The sequence below is a fragment of the Mollisia scopiformis genome (genome assembly GCF_001500285.1).
Source record: "Mollisia scopiformis unplaced genomic scaffold LY89scaffold_17, whole genome shotgun sequence".
NCBI lineage: Eukaryota > Fungi > Ascomycota > Leotiomycetes > Helotiales > Mollisiaceae > Mollisia > Mollisia scopiformis.
The window spans coordinates 1,209,690-1,223,136 of NW_017263597.1; the positions used below are offsets into that span (position 1 = coordinate 1,209,690).

A 13,447-nucleotide genomic window follows, 5' to 3' on the forward strand; every position below is an offset into this window, starting at 1 on the left:
TGTGGCGGGGCTGAGCAGTTCTCAGCTCCATGGCCGCGAAGAGGAGGCACGATGGTGGGGTGGGGTAGGCAGTCAAATGAAGCGGTTGTTGATTTAAGCTTATTTATATCATGCCACAATTCCCTCTATTTCTCTCCTCCACAGTTTCAAATTCTTCAAAAGATACAATCCACGCAAATCACCTCAAACTCCTCAGTCATGGCTGCAGTAAATTACCCAATCACAGGCCCTCCAATGCCCTTTCCAGCTCCGGCTGATGGTATGTACCTCCAGCTTTCATCCCGTCTGCATTCTGCGTGCGTTGAGCTTATTCCCAAGCTTCTTTTACTGGTATCTTCGAATAAAATTTCATCTGATCTCCAGACTAACAAAGATAGGATCCTTCCCAATCAGAATCGAGATTCGCGATCTCCAAAAGAATGCCGATCAATGGAACCTCTACCTGCTCGGTCTCGACGCGTTCAAGAGCCTTGACGAAACTTCTGATCTCTCGTATTATGGCATCGCAGGCATCCACGGCCGTCCCTATCGCCCATGGGGTGGTGTTCAAGGTGACAATCCTGGTGGATGGCAAGGATACTGCACACATACTTCCATCTTGTTCGCCCCTTGGCATCGTCCGTACCTTGCATTGTTCGAGCAACAATTGTACGGTATCATTCAAGACATTGCTTCAAAGTTCCCTGCCGAGTCACAAGCACGCTACCAGGCTGCTGCTGCCACTTTCCGTATTCCTTGTAAGTGTGCTGCACCTCTGCTGTGAGCTGTGACTTACTTTCATATAGACTGGGACTGGGCTGCCGCACCTGAAGATGGAGGTTACTTCCCCGTCAGCGTTGGACGTGCTACCAACGTGGATGTAATCACACCAACTTCTGGCGGCAAAACCGTCTCTATCCCCAACCCTCTCTACACCAACAAGTTCCACCCTCTTCTGCCAGGCGATTTTGTTTCGCAGCCATCCGGAAATGGAACCATCCCCGTAAGCTTCCTGTCCTCCCAAGACGCCCTCACTAACAAGTTTCACAGTACGCCAAATGGACATCCACCCTCCGCTGCCCAAACAAGCCTACATCGACTTTAGCTGTATCAGAAGAAGATCAAGTTGTCCAGTCCATGACCACTCAATTCGCTTCCATCCAACAGAATGTCAACATCCTACTCACTGATCCGAATTATACCGATTTCACGACATTCAGTAACCATGAGTTGATCAACGAAGATCCTGGTTATCAAGCTAGCTTGGAGGATATCCATAATGGCATTCACGGCGCCGTTGGTGGTCCTGGTGGACATATGGCGGAGTTAGACTACAGTGCTTTTGATCCTGTAAGTCTCATCATTGTTTCATGGAGGCATGGCTAACAATTTTACAGGTGTTCTGGCTTCATCATGTGTAGGTAACCTCCTCTTCTTTGTTGTGTCAAGTGACAAGAGATACTGAGTAATCAAGCTCGTGTTGAGCCGGACCACCTCGAATATCCTGCGCTGTCTGGGAGATCCCACTTTGACCCTGACTTCGAGTCAAGATTCTCCAACGTGGATGTCTCATTTATGATTGGTTTTGCTTCTTGCTGATTCAGATATCTCTGATGTTCCGTGCTGACTCCCCTTGGTAGAAATGTCGACCGTCTCTTCGCTATCTGGCAGGCTATCAACCCCACTCAATACACATTTGACAGAGTCGATACTCTTGGTGGCGGCACATTTGTCATTCCTTCTGGCAGTGACGAGAACACCACAACTGGCCTTGCACCATTCAACGACCCGTCTGGTCAAAATTACTGGACCTCTGCGGAAGTTGTTTCCACACAAACATTCGGCTACGCTTACCCCGAGACCCAGCGCTGGCTGTTCCAGAACGATTCGGACTATCAAAACAGTATTCAAAATACCATTCAACAGCTCTACGGTGGTGTTTCAAACAGTTTCGCGAACGGCAACAACTTCGTGGTTCAGTCAGCTCCGGCTGCAGTCGCCACTGCACCGATCGTCCAAGCCACTCAAGTTGAGAACCAGAAGCCCATCTCCGATGCTGCTCCCGCACCAGCTGCGAAGCAAGAGTCTGGCTTCCATCCAATCAAGGGCTTAGTACACCATGTTCAAGAGATATTCCATCACGACGAGTCTCCTCCGGCTGATACTGACAATGCTCGTGGACTCGACCTTGAAGCTGAAATTGGTAAACGTAAGTTTCTCTTCCTATTACAACACAGTCAGCAAGACTCTGTCCACGTCATCACTTCCGTCACCTGTCTTGAAGCTCCATACTGATATCATATGCAGCTGATGAGAACAAACCTGAGCCCAAAGCCATCACCTACACTGATTACATTGCCAATATCAAGACTTCCAAGCACGGTCTCGGAGAATCGTATCGTGTCCATATCTTCCTCGGCGAATTCACTCCGGACTTAAAGTCTTGGCACACACAAGATGCCCTTGTTGGTACTTTCATGGGTTAGTGGCAACTCCAAAATCCTTTCTCCTCCATGCTGACTTCCGCAGCCTTTGGCAAGAATACTACACCAGGTGATGAGGCTGAGACTGGATGCGGAAAGTGCAAGAAGGATGCCAAGCGGGATGTCTACATCACTGGCACGGTTCCCTTGACTGCTCAAATCTTTTCGGTAAGCTACCCGCGATAGGACATTCCAGCCATGCCAACCTGTAAGACCTGCCACTAAACCCATCGTAGGAAGTCCAAAAAGGCAACTGTCCTTCCATGGACAAGGAGAATGTCCTTGCTTATCTGACGAAGAACCTCCACTGGCGAGTCACCTTGGCAGACGGATCTGAATATCCTCGTGAGAATGTTCCGGGTCTCACCATCACTGTTGCCACAACTGAAGTCACCATCCCTGTCCATGGTCGACCACAACGAAGCGGTGTCTATGAGAACCATCCCGAAGTCACTGTTGGTAGACCTGCCGGAGCTTCTACTTAGATGGCGTTGGAGAATTGCTTTCGGAATTTGCTTATTGAACCAAGAAATTTGCTGGGTATGAGGTTCTTCTCTCCAACCACTCTCTTCATTTTCGGATATCCCATGTATTTTCTGAGCTTGCGTCAGTATTCAAGATAGCTTCACTCATGAGAAATGAACTACCTAGCTACTATCGACTCTCACCAAGAATACCACGTGTGCAGGTGGGAACTTAGTGGGGAGACGTTAGGTTTTGAGTGACTTGTTAACAGTTGGTCGAACTCACTTCCTCTACAGCGCACCTTTTGAAAACAGCGGTTTACATTCTTAAACTCATACAACTATCTATGTGTTCCTCGCTCCGCTTCATATTCACTGTGCATTTTATTTTCCAAAAGCCTCCTCCCGATCTCCATCCTACCTATCCCACACCAACACGCCTCTCTTCTGCTCACATTCATTCCTCAAAGCAAAAAAGTCCGAAGCTCTTCCAGAACCATAAACGCAACACTGCCAAAGAGCAGTGTCTCAGTCACCCTCACACTACTTGCGGCTCCATACGCACCCCCGCCACCTTTTCCACCCCTACCACCTTTTCCACCCCTACCACCTTTTCCACCACCACCACCATCACCGCCTTTGTGCTCGGTTCCGTTTTGAAGTTGGGTAGATGTAAGATTCGAGTCTGGGAGAGTGTTTGTGGCCCTGGCGTAGAAGATAAAGAGGGTGGCGAGCAAAAGGACTGGAGTGGTGATCTTCATTTGAGTTAGATTTAAGTCTTGGAGTCTTGTGGACTTTGTTCTGTGGTTCTTTTCGATGAAGGAGCTCTTTAAAAATGTTGCATATGAGTGATGATTGTTGAAGAAGTTGCTTTTGCGAAGAACTGATTGCTTTTATAGGATTTGATTTACACGCGAGAACAATCACAAAACAAACATAGAATAAAGGTAGTGAGTTTGCTCGTGCACTAGTCATGTCAAGCTGTGAATCGGCACATTACCCTTAGCTTGCTTTCTCAGCACATGCCACATTTCCAATAACCCCATTCCGCAGAGTCACGACCCTAATATCACAGTGGCAACCCCATTAATAATCAGCGAAAAAGCCCTACAAGGCACATCGCCAAATGATGGTACTGGATGATCTGGCATCGAGAGTTGGACTTCGGGACATACAATTGACAAATATCTTCATCTCCTATTTCTGAAGTAACTTCACACTCAACAATATATCTCGTCAAACACCTCTTCCTTTCTGTCTCATATCTTGTCTATCATTCCCTGACTAGCCCCATAAACACCTCAAGATTTCCTCCACAACCACAAAAACGATGCCGATAATCAGCAAGACCTCGGTAGCGCTTACCCAAGCAGCTGTATTGGCATTCCTTCTTTCAATTGTGATGCTTCCAGTAGTCCCACTATCTTGGGCTTTATCGCCAATCTCGATGTTCCCAATCTTCCCATTTGTTCCATGTCTCACCACAATTCCACAGCTCCCAGTATTCCCCATGCTTTTGTTTGTATCTTGGACATCATCTTTAAGTAAGATCCCGTTTAAGCTTGTGCCTGTGGCCTTGATGTAAAGAACAAAAAGTATAAAGAGGATGAAGGGTGGAGTTGCGAGCCTCATCTTGATGTTTGAGCTGAGTTGGGACACAATTAATTGCCTAGCTTCCACCTTGCAACCCGCGTTGAAGTTGATGAGACTTTTCTGCGTTCGAGGAGTTCACTGACTTTCATACAATTACCAAAAAGCACAGAATCATAAGCCAATCATAGGGACGTTATTGAGACTGCTCTCTTCATTTCATTCTGATCACCCGTTGACCCTATGTGAATAAATGGAAGCTTCCAAAACGCCGTGGACATGCCCCCCAGCCAGCTCCCAAAATTATATCCCCAGAGACGAAACTTGTACCCGTGCATCAATGATTAGCATCCATCATTGAACAAAATGCATGTGCAATTGAAAGTCCTAGCAGAACTGCCTCCAATATATCCGCAAAGAATTCCCACATCTCGAATAGTGTCTGCCAATCGATTCGAACTCGAATTCGAGCCCCAACAATATTGCCTCTTCTGCGAAGGAGTTCGACTCTCATGTTATGGATCTTGGTATGTGTTTGAAAGTTGTTTGGTGGGTCGAAGTAAGGAAGTGGCCGTCGTACTTGCGCTCGAGTGCCAAGGATCAATTGGAGAGTGAGACTTTCGAATATCGATTGGTGTTGGCGGGTCAGCTTTTGCTCGTGGCGTGAAGATGACGAGCAAGAGAATGACGAATAGTGCTACGATGATCGAAGTTGCGAGAGTGTTTGATCTCGAGAATGGCTGTTCGAGGAGAGGTGTTGGTCCTTGACTGTAAGTGTAATTGACTTCGATGTGTACGCGCTTAGATGGTCTGCGCTTGTTGGTAGATTTTCTTGGTGATTTGGAGTACATGGTCGGTCAATGGTGTGCCGTGCACAGAGGTTTGGGTTTCCGAAAGTGGAAATTGGATCTATATATAGATGCAATTTGGGAGCTAGCGCAAGACGGTATATCGAGCAAATTCACTAGCAAAGTCACACCACTGGGCTGGTTTCTTCTCTATATATCCTCGGAATAAGGTGCTTATTACTCCAATCAACATAATGTTGCAAGAATGCCAGGACATTGAGGGTAGCTACAGTTGTCCATAGCAGAAGAACTTTTGAGAAGACTTGGACAAACGCTCTTGATTGTATCTCATCCGAGCTACATGATATTCCATTAAGAATCTGAATCCGCAATCAGAGTGCCATTCGTTGGTTCTGGTTGCCTTGAAACCTCTCCCCAATGACCATCCGCTCATGATTTGCAACAACTCCGTCAGATGACTGCCAGTTCTTGTTGGGACTGTGCTTTGTGAACATTCTAACCATGCAGAATCCAATAATTGCGGCCATGACTAGTCCCATGGCGATGATTGCCATAATAGCTCCTCTACGCATGCGATGTCGTTGATTTACCAGAACGACATAAAACTCGAGAATCGAAGTCAAGCTTGTGGTCGATGCTGAAAGATACGAGGAGCCACTGGGAGAGATATAAGAGTTCATTGTCACCATTGAGCTGGTAGTGGTAGTCGCCATGAAGCTGAGTGTGGTATGAGATGGTTTGGTGGGTTGGATCAATCTCGTCGGATGTGGTATGTGCTCAACTACTTTCGGCTTGTAAGTAGAAAACCAGAATTTATATATCTAAAGAAGGTGCAATTTTCATGTAAATTATTCATTCACATACAAAGTTCTATGATTCATAGGTTGTGGTGAATGAAATTGATAATTCCTGTTGCAGCACTCGAACAATTTACCCCGCATTCAGGGGCTACATTACTATAAGCGAGGACATTAAGCGAGACCCAGCTTAAACTCAGTCACCCTTCGAAACTATTTCCACTAAGTCTCCCTATCCAGAGCCCGAGCGATATTTGTGACAACTTTCCCGTCCATTGCGCATTCCCTCTAATAATATACTTCGAAAGCTCATCTCCTATGGCTTCTTATGACACTTCTGCACCAAGAAGTGGAGGGCGCAAAGGAACACAAGAGCTCCGATAATACAAGCGGCCAAGATTCCGGTGCTCAATCCTGCTGAACCATCTCTGACAAGTAGTCTTGGAGTAGACGGAGAGAGGGCTCCCATGATCGTAGCGACAAATGTAAGCCAAACAAAGAAGAGGATCACACTAAAAGCGACTTGCTCGTACATGATCGGTTCTCGCGTGGTGTTTGAAGAATTTGGTTTGGAAACCCCAATGAGCCTTCTTGGCTGGTGAGTTTTCGAGCTGGGTGATGGACATGAATGATCGAGGAAACTAGAACTGGTGTCTAGGGGTAATCACTAAGGTTTATATATGACGGCTCCCGGCTTCTTGGAATATGAGGATACTGATGACTCTTTCGCGGAATCTCTTTTCATTCTTCGATTCACAGAAATAATTTATCAGTAAGACTCCCAAGCTCAATAACTTTACAGTGGAGAGTTGCTCCGCTGATTCACTACCCTATTGTAAAGTCAGGATCATTATCACTGTACATGGGAGCGCAGGTATTTCCGCGCCTGATCCGTACACAAACCTCAGAGTCAATCTATGTCAATGAGTTCCTCTCTTCTTAATATTTGGCGATTCTACTCTGTTCGGACTCTTGGTATGTGGAAATTCATCCCATTTCCTTGGAATGAAACAGTTTAGTTTGAGGCTAAGCACTTCTTGTGTGAGTAAAAAATGTCTTCTACTACTTATAAGATTCCAATTTGTATTCATGCTATTATGGATACTGATAATTTGGTTTTGTGGGAACTACAAGACTCTCGCGACATCTCATTGATTTCCATAGACTTGAGCCAATCGGAATCCATCACTACCATATGGAACTTCCTTAGCTAACTGTTGTTGATGACTGTTTATATCCGGACTCTTCTTTGTCACAGTCTCGCGTCGACTCCTCCTCCCAGTACATGTCTCAGCCCAGCATTGTCGCAGACAAAGGCACCCGTAATCTCCCACCGCGCAGAATACAGCAACCACCAGGAGGAGTACTAGGAGTATAGTGTATCAAGCAATATGAACTAAAACCATCAGCATGAAACTTTATCACAAGATTCAGTACGTACCGTCGGTATCGCGTTTCGTCATAGCCCCTTTGTACGCCTGGATAATGGCTCCTTGGGCTTCGGAGGCCAACAACACCAGCGTACCAATTACGAAGAATCGTATCGTTATGCTCTCCGCAGCAAAGACTCTGTTTGTAGTGCTTGGTATGTAATGGTTTGGTGCACAGTTGGCCTTATATCATGCTTTTGGAGCTTTGTAAAGTAGGATGGATGAACCAATTATGGTTTGAATAAAGACGATTACTACTAAGATGATCCTCGTGACTAGATTGATATAGATAGCATTGATTCATTTGACATAATGAGGCAAGTCAACTTCGGCCCAGGGTCTTTCACAGAGTCATCAGACCATCGTCCAAAACTTCCTTGATCTTTCATCTTGCGTCCTGCTCGACAGTCATCTTCTAATATGTTGGCTATGTAATCATAGAGGATTTGCGTCTGTCTTTCCCGCAGAACCACATAACAAGCCACAAGAAAGCGACGCCCCCTAAGACGATGCCAAGAATGGTTCCCCATCCCAAATTATTGGACTCTCCGTGTGATTCATTGTCTCCACCTTGAGTACCCGAGACAGTTCCACCCGTAGCTAGAGGCACATCTGAAGTCGTAGTGAATGGTATTATCGGCAAGAAAGGTGTTTGTGTTGGTACAGTTGTGTCAACAGAGCTTGGGTTGTTCGTCGTATGTGCATACGAAGCTCGGCGTACAAATCCGAAAAGTAAGAGATGTTCCATCTAGATTGAACTTATTTTTAATAGGTGTTTCGGATTGAACTTTATTTTAGAATTGATACAGTGAAGAGAGAAGATCAAAAGGAGATCGTGTGAGATAATAACGTGTTGCCATCTATGAGTAAGATTGTCTTGTCCCATAACCATTCCATGGTGTATTCACATCCAGCGTGATTGACCCAAGTATAAATACAGCTCTCCTGCCTACAAATAACAAGCCCCAAGGACAGTTGTTAATCAACCACCCTTCGCCGTATTTTTCCTTCTGTGACAGCCCCAGAAAAGAGCAACTAATATGATTATGGCTACCGCGACGTATAACCCAACTTTCACGGGCTCAGGCATATCGATTCGAGGTAGGATGATTGAATGTCGGAGCGCAGAGTCAATCTCTTTGGCACTTTGAATGGAGGACTCGGATCTTCCCAGAGGTGTAATCGGAACTGCTTGACAACTGCTGCTGCAAGCTACTGCCAAGTACAGCTTGAAAGGAATGGAATCGAGATTCATTTTGTTGGATATTGTGGTTGATTCGGAAGAGTTTTAGTCGAGCATAGTAGGTAGAACTTGTTGAAATGGTGTAACGCGAGGTTTATATAGCAAGGGAGATCCTCGGCATTCTTTTTCGTTGGCTTGATTCATGGAATCGGAGACGAATGACAGTTCTCCCACAATTGGAATTAATCATTGTTCACAGCCGATGTTATTGGAAAAGGTCCATCCTCGCCTATTCCACGCATAGACTTTAGCTGTATCTCTCGATATAAGAGGAACTTGCTATTTGCAGAGTCGCAGACGGAACCGTCTTCTTGATATGGAAAAAGTCATCTGTAGGAATGTCCTAGTCGACCAAGAAAAATCTTCACCAGTGATGTTAAGCCTTTATTACCATAATCTTGAACTGTGCAGAGCATCTCGAACAAATCCATTACTTCTAGGCATCTTCACACACGCTGCCCAACAGCTTAGACAAGACATCTGATTCAACTCCGACTGCTACCGACACTCAACCCTTCAATGGCGCGCGTGTGTCACTGGAGGATGCTCTATAGGCCTAGTAACAACCACAGCAGGTGCAGGTCGCGGGGCTGGAGCGGCCCTCCCGTACTTTCTGCTCATCCACCGCAAATAGAGGACTGCAAAGACTATTCCCAGAGCAATAGCAACCCCGCAGACTGTTCCGACAAGATTGTTCTTTTTCGATTGATTATCGTTGGGCGGCCAGGGTTGTGGAGGAAGTTGAGAAAGTGAGCCTGCATCTTTGCCGAAGAGTGCGTCGAGAAGGGAGTTGGGGGAAGCGGTCGGTGGTAAGCTCGAGGTTGAAGCGGGAGCAGCATGCTTGATGGGGGTAGCAATACTAGTCGTGAGTAAGGTGAAGATAAGGATCGTGATGAGGAGCAACATAGCTCAGCTGAACACGCGAGATTGCAATGTGTCGGACGTTGTGCTTGAGTTACAACGTAGGTTGCTTTTCTGTTGATGGATATTCCGATCACTGATAAGTATCAAACAGATCATGAAAGCAGCTATTAATATTATATCTTTACTAGAAGTAACCCACAATTAGGCGAGTCATTCAAGTAACTTTCAAGCCAGGATGAGTCCAATCCGAGAGGAGACTCACAAAGCCAAACTTCGTTTCGACAGGATTCACCCTCGAAAACGGAAACCTACAAAGGCCTGTGTATAAAAAAAGAACCTCGATTGCTCTCTGACGCTATAGTCCGATAACCATAAAAGAAACTAGTGCATTTTGGATAGGACGTAAATCAGATATTGTGAACCTATAATATATCAAGAGACTGTTCCATCAAAGACCGAGCTTTTCACCTAAAGAACCTGTTGCTAGTGCAATTACTTACTAGCCAGCCCATGTCTTTTCGACGCCTTGCTCCCCTCTAAACGTTCGGTTGTGGCCACAAATCCAATACAACCTGTGTGCCCACCAACTCAAAGCTCACACTATCGACACCATCCACATCCAACAACACCTTATAAGTCCCAGAATACAACACCAGATTTCCTATCACATCCACTCTCGCTAGACTTCCTAACGTCATTACTAGCTCAGCTGTACCCGTGTTCCCGGCAGTAATGCCTCGGAGTCTCGTGTACGCCGTCAATCTCTTGATAGGGTACGGAAGCGGTCCATGAGATCCAGAAAGAAAAGCCAGGACCACAAAATCCGATGTCACATTTCCTGTATTCTGCACTGAGACTGACAGGGGAAGAGATGTGAACGAGCAAAGATCCGGTTTCGTCTCATTACAAGCACTCATCAGATCTTGAATACTGAACTTCTTCTGATCGTAGGAATGTGTCGAGGCTGCAAAAGAGGCATTGAAAGTCGTGTAATGAAGTCCATATCCAAATGGCAATACCGACTCGTTGTACCACATGTAAGTTCTCCCAGGGTTCGTAGCACTCGGGCGAAGACTCATGTCGGTCATTGGAACTTGGTTGACGTACTTTCCGGGGTATACTGTCACCGGTAGTCTTCCAGCCGGTGCAGTTGTTCCTGTCAAGATATTGAGAACAGCAGTCCCGCCATCTTGGCCAGGGTAGCCTGCCCAGAGGATCGCAGAAATGTTATGGTTGGCAAGGAGAGCAGTGTCATCGACTTGATCGCCCAGTTCGGCGACGATCAGAGGTTTTCCAAGTGCAGAGAGCTCAGTAAGGAGCGAAAGTTGAGCAGAGGGCCAAGTAATGTTATACCGATCGAGTTCCTCAGCTGCGATAGAGTTATCAGTCCCTCCATAGTACACAATTATATCAGCTTGTTTAGCAGCAGCCAGAGCAGCACTTGTCCATGTGTCATTGTCCGAAGAAGTTTGTGCAAGAGGGCCAGTTGCGTAAAAAGTTTGATACCCAAGCTGTTGGGCGGCGTAGATAGGCGAGTTGATGTACGGCGGTCGTCCAGAATAGCCACCCAGCATTTGAGTAGTAGCATTTGCCCAGAAGCCGATAAGTGCAAGGGATGGCTTGGCAGTCATGCTCAAAGGCAGAACCCCATTGTTCTTCTTCAATAAAATGCCGTCGGCTGCCGCTTGAAGAGCTAGAAGCTGAGCGTGAGGTGTGTTGATATAACCCCAACCATATGATCGATATGGTGTAGCTTCCGCAGGGTCAAAGTAGCCTGCCCTGATTAACATTTGGTACATTCGACTCAGTGCTTGGTCGACTGTCGCTTCGGAAAGTAGTGACTGGTTGTGTGCACTAGTGACATCAATGCTGTGTCCAACCTGGCAGATAGTATCACATCCAGCAGTGTATGCCTTTCCAGCTGCTTGAGCCGCAGTGGCTGTAAAATTGTGATTGGCGTAGAAGCCCTGGACGGCATTACAATCACTCGTGATGTACTGGTTGTCTTCGGTCCAGCCCCAGTGTTCACGTAGAATAGTCTGCATCAAGTACGTATTCGCGCAAGCTGGAGTTCCGTTCACCGCATTGTATGAACACATGATTGACCCGACCTTGGAATCACGGGCACATTGCTGGAAGGGCGGTAGATAGTATTCGACAAGGTCTTGCATGCCAACAACAGCATCGAAGCCATATCGTACAGCGCCGTTCCATTTTTCCAAGTCATACGCAGCGAAGTGCTTACACGTTGCAATAACCTTCTTGAAGCTTTGGTCGCCTTCCAGACCAAGAAGAAGCGACTTGGTGTAGCCCTTGATTCTGAATGGATCTTCTCCTGGTGTCTCTGCTCCTCTACCCCACCTTGGACTAAGAGATTTCGAAGTCAGTGACCAACCGGCGCCTAGGAAAAGGAGTACTCACTCCTTGTATGGATTGACGTTCGGTGTCCAGAAATCCAAGCCGGCTCGACCAGCGTTGCTGAAAGCTCTTGCCTCGGTACTGATAATGGTAGCTACTGATTCGATCATATCATCGTCGAAAGCAGCCGACATAGTGATAGGGTTAGGAAAAGATGTTGCGTAGGAGTAATCTCCACGGAGGGAAAAGTTCACGCCTGGGGAGTAACCGAGACCATGAAGAGCTTCACTCCACCATTCGTAAGCAGCCAGGCCTATACGTGGTGCACCAGGACTTGTGCTGTTCGTGATGTCAGTATTCTGTCAATAGCACATGACTTACAAACTTACTTGACAAGATTGACCAGTTTCTCCGAGATATTAAAAGCTGAGACGATAGCTGCTGCTCTATCCGCTGGCGAGGCTGTAGTATTACAAACAAGATTCGTAATTAGAATTTGTGGTCCATTGACACAGTCAGGAAAAGTCGTCGTTGACGACGTTGGCGGCATGAACAGCCATAGAGCCGAGAGAGTGATGATTGACACTCTCATCTTGAATTCCATCTGTAGTCACAATGATCTCGAATGGGCAATTGACTGCAATTTGATCCCACAAACGTACTGTGCTGAGCTTCTATATTGTGATTCAAGACATGAAGCTGCACCAGAGACTTTTGAAAGAAGCCGCAGAGACCTAGGAAAAGTATGAATGGCGCGCTTGAGGAAATTATGCGCGTAGGCAAATACGCAAATGAAACGAAATGAAATCAAAACTTAATTACTTCTCGGCAACGATAGAACATGCAGCTTGAACTACAAGATCAGCAGATGGAGAACAGCCGTGAGGTTGTGGCTGCGGAATAACATATTTGCCACAAGCGAAGCCATGAGTCGAGCATGGGAGGGTTAAAACGCCCACATACCTTGTCGTCTACCCGCATCTCAACAAATGCAAATACGACTCGGAAGTACGGGGCCAACCTCAGAATTTTGAACTGCTTTCAATCATATTATACTGTGAAGCCAAGATTCCCGTGGGAAGCGGTAAGATCGCACTCGAAATGGTGATCGATACTTTGCTCTTTTTAGTGATATCGTCTGCTGGGCGACTACATATTGCTTCTCCGCCAATCCGCCAACGGGGAGAAACCCAGTCTCGAGATGGTGTCTGTCCAAGGGATCAGCCGGTGGGTTCCATTCTTTCAAAGTAGATCCTTCACATCATTTTCGCTGTCCCAGTCCTGCTGGATCAGAAAACATTGGTTATCTACACGTCGTACGTCAGAACGAGGGATACGGGATGCTGCTGCGGCTTGCAAAGCAACTCCCAATAGTCTGGAAAGTAACGGAGCCGGCCTGGGTTTGGTAGTTATTCTCGTATGCCAGCTCC

General features: G+C 46.5%; 6 protein-coding genes across 6 annotated transcripts; 1 reads left to right on the top strand and 5 right to left on the bottom strand.

The window, feature by feature from the left end:
* Positions 1 to 198: 198 nt before the first annotated feature.
* LY89DRAFT_736605 (tyrosinase precursor) lies at positions 199 to 2,947 on the top strand (the record flags this gene model as incomplete). The annotated part of the gene is made up of 9 exons (XM_018220151.1): positions 199 to 259; positions 378 to 737; positions 786 to 982; positions 1,030 to 1,329; positions 1,377 to 1,396; positions 1,620 to 2,188; positions 2,287 to 2,460; positions 2,509 to 2,630; positions 2,699 to 2,947. The coding sequence occupies 9 exons, from the start codon at positions 199 to 201 to the stop codon at positions 2,945 to 2,947; spliced, it is 2,052 nt and encodes a 683-aa protein (XP_018068932.1).
* Positions 2,948 to 3,390: 443 nt separating this feature from the next.
* On the bottom strand, positions 3,391 to 4,558 carry LY89DRAFT_736606 (uncharacterized protein; the record flags this gene model as incomplete). Its single annotated transcript, XM_018220152.1, has 2 exons — positions 3,391 to 3,681; positions 4,292 to 4,558. 2 exons carry the CDS (start codon positions 4,556 to 4,558, stop codon positions 3,391 to 3,393), a joined length of 558 nt encoding a protein of 185 aa, XP_018068933.1.
* A 473-nt stretch (positions 4,559 to 5,031) lies between these two features.
* Positions 5,032 to 5,367, bottom strand: LY89DRAFT_736607 (uncharacterized protein; the record flags this gene model as incomplete). Its single annotated transcript, XM_018220153.1, has 1 exon — positions 5,032 to 5,367. The coding sequence occupies one exon, from the start codon at positions 5,365 to 5,367 to the stop codon at positions 5,032 to 5,034; it is 336 nt and encodes a 111-aa protein (XP_018068934.1).
* A 329-nt stretch (positions 5,368 to 5,696) lies between these two features.
* Positions 5,697 to 6,038, bottom strand: LY89DRAFT_736608 (uncharacterized protein; the record flags this gene model as incomplete). The annotated part of the gene is made up of 1 exon (XM_018220154.1): positions 5,697 to 6,038. One exon carries the CDS (start codon positions 6,036 to 6,038, stop codon positions 5,697 to 5,699), a length of 342 nt encoding a protein of 113 aa, XP_018068935.1.
* A 3,273-nt stretch (positions 6,039 to 9,311) lies between these two features.
* Positions 9,312 to 9,701, bottom strand: LY89DRAFT_736609 (uncharacterized protein; the record flags this gene model as incomplete). The annotated part of the gene is made up of 1 exon (XM_018220155.1): positions 9,312 to 9,701. One exon carries the CDS (start codon positions 9,699 to 9,701, stop codon positions 9,312 to 9,314), a length of 390 nt encoding a protein of 129 aa, XP_018068936.1.
* Positions 9,702 to 10,195: 494 nt separating this feature from the next.
* On the bottom strand, positions 10,196 to 12,621 carry LY89DRAFT_736610 (glycoside hydrolase family 3 protein; the record flags this gene model as incomplete). The annotated part of the gene is made up of 3 exons (XM_018220156.1): positions 10,196 to 12,026; positions 12,081 to 12,356; positions 12,407 to 12,621. The coding sequence occupies 3 exons, from the start codon at positions 12,619 to 12,621 to the stop codon at positions 10,196 to 10,198; spliced, it is 2,322 nt and encodes a 773-aa protein (XP_018068937.1).
* Positions 12,622 to 13,447: the final 826 nt, after the last annotated feature.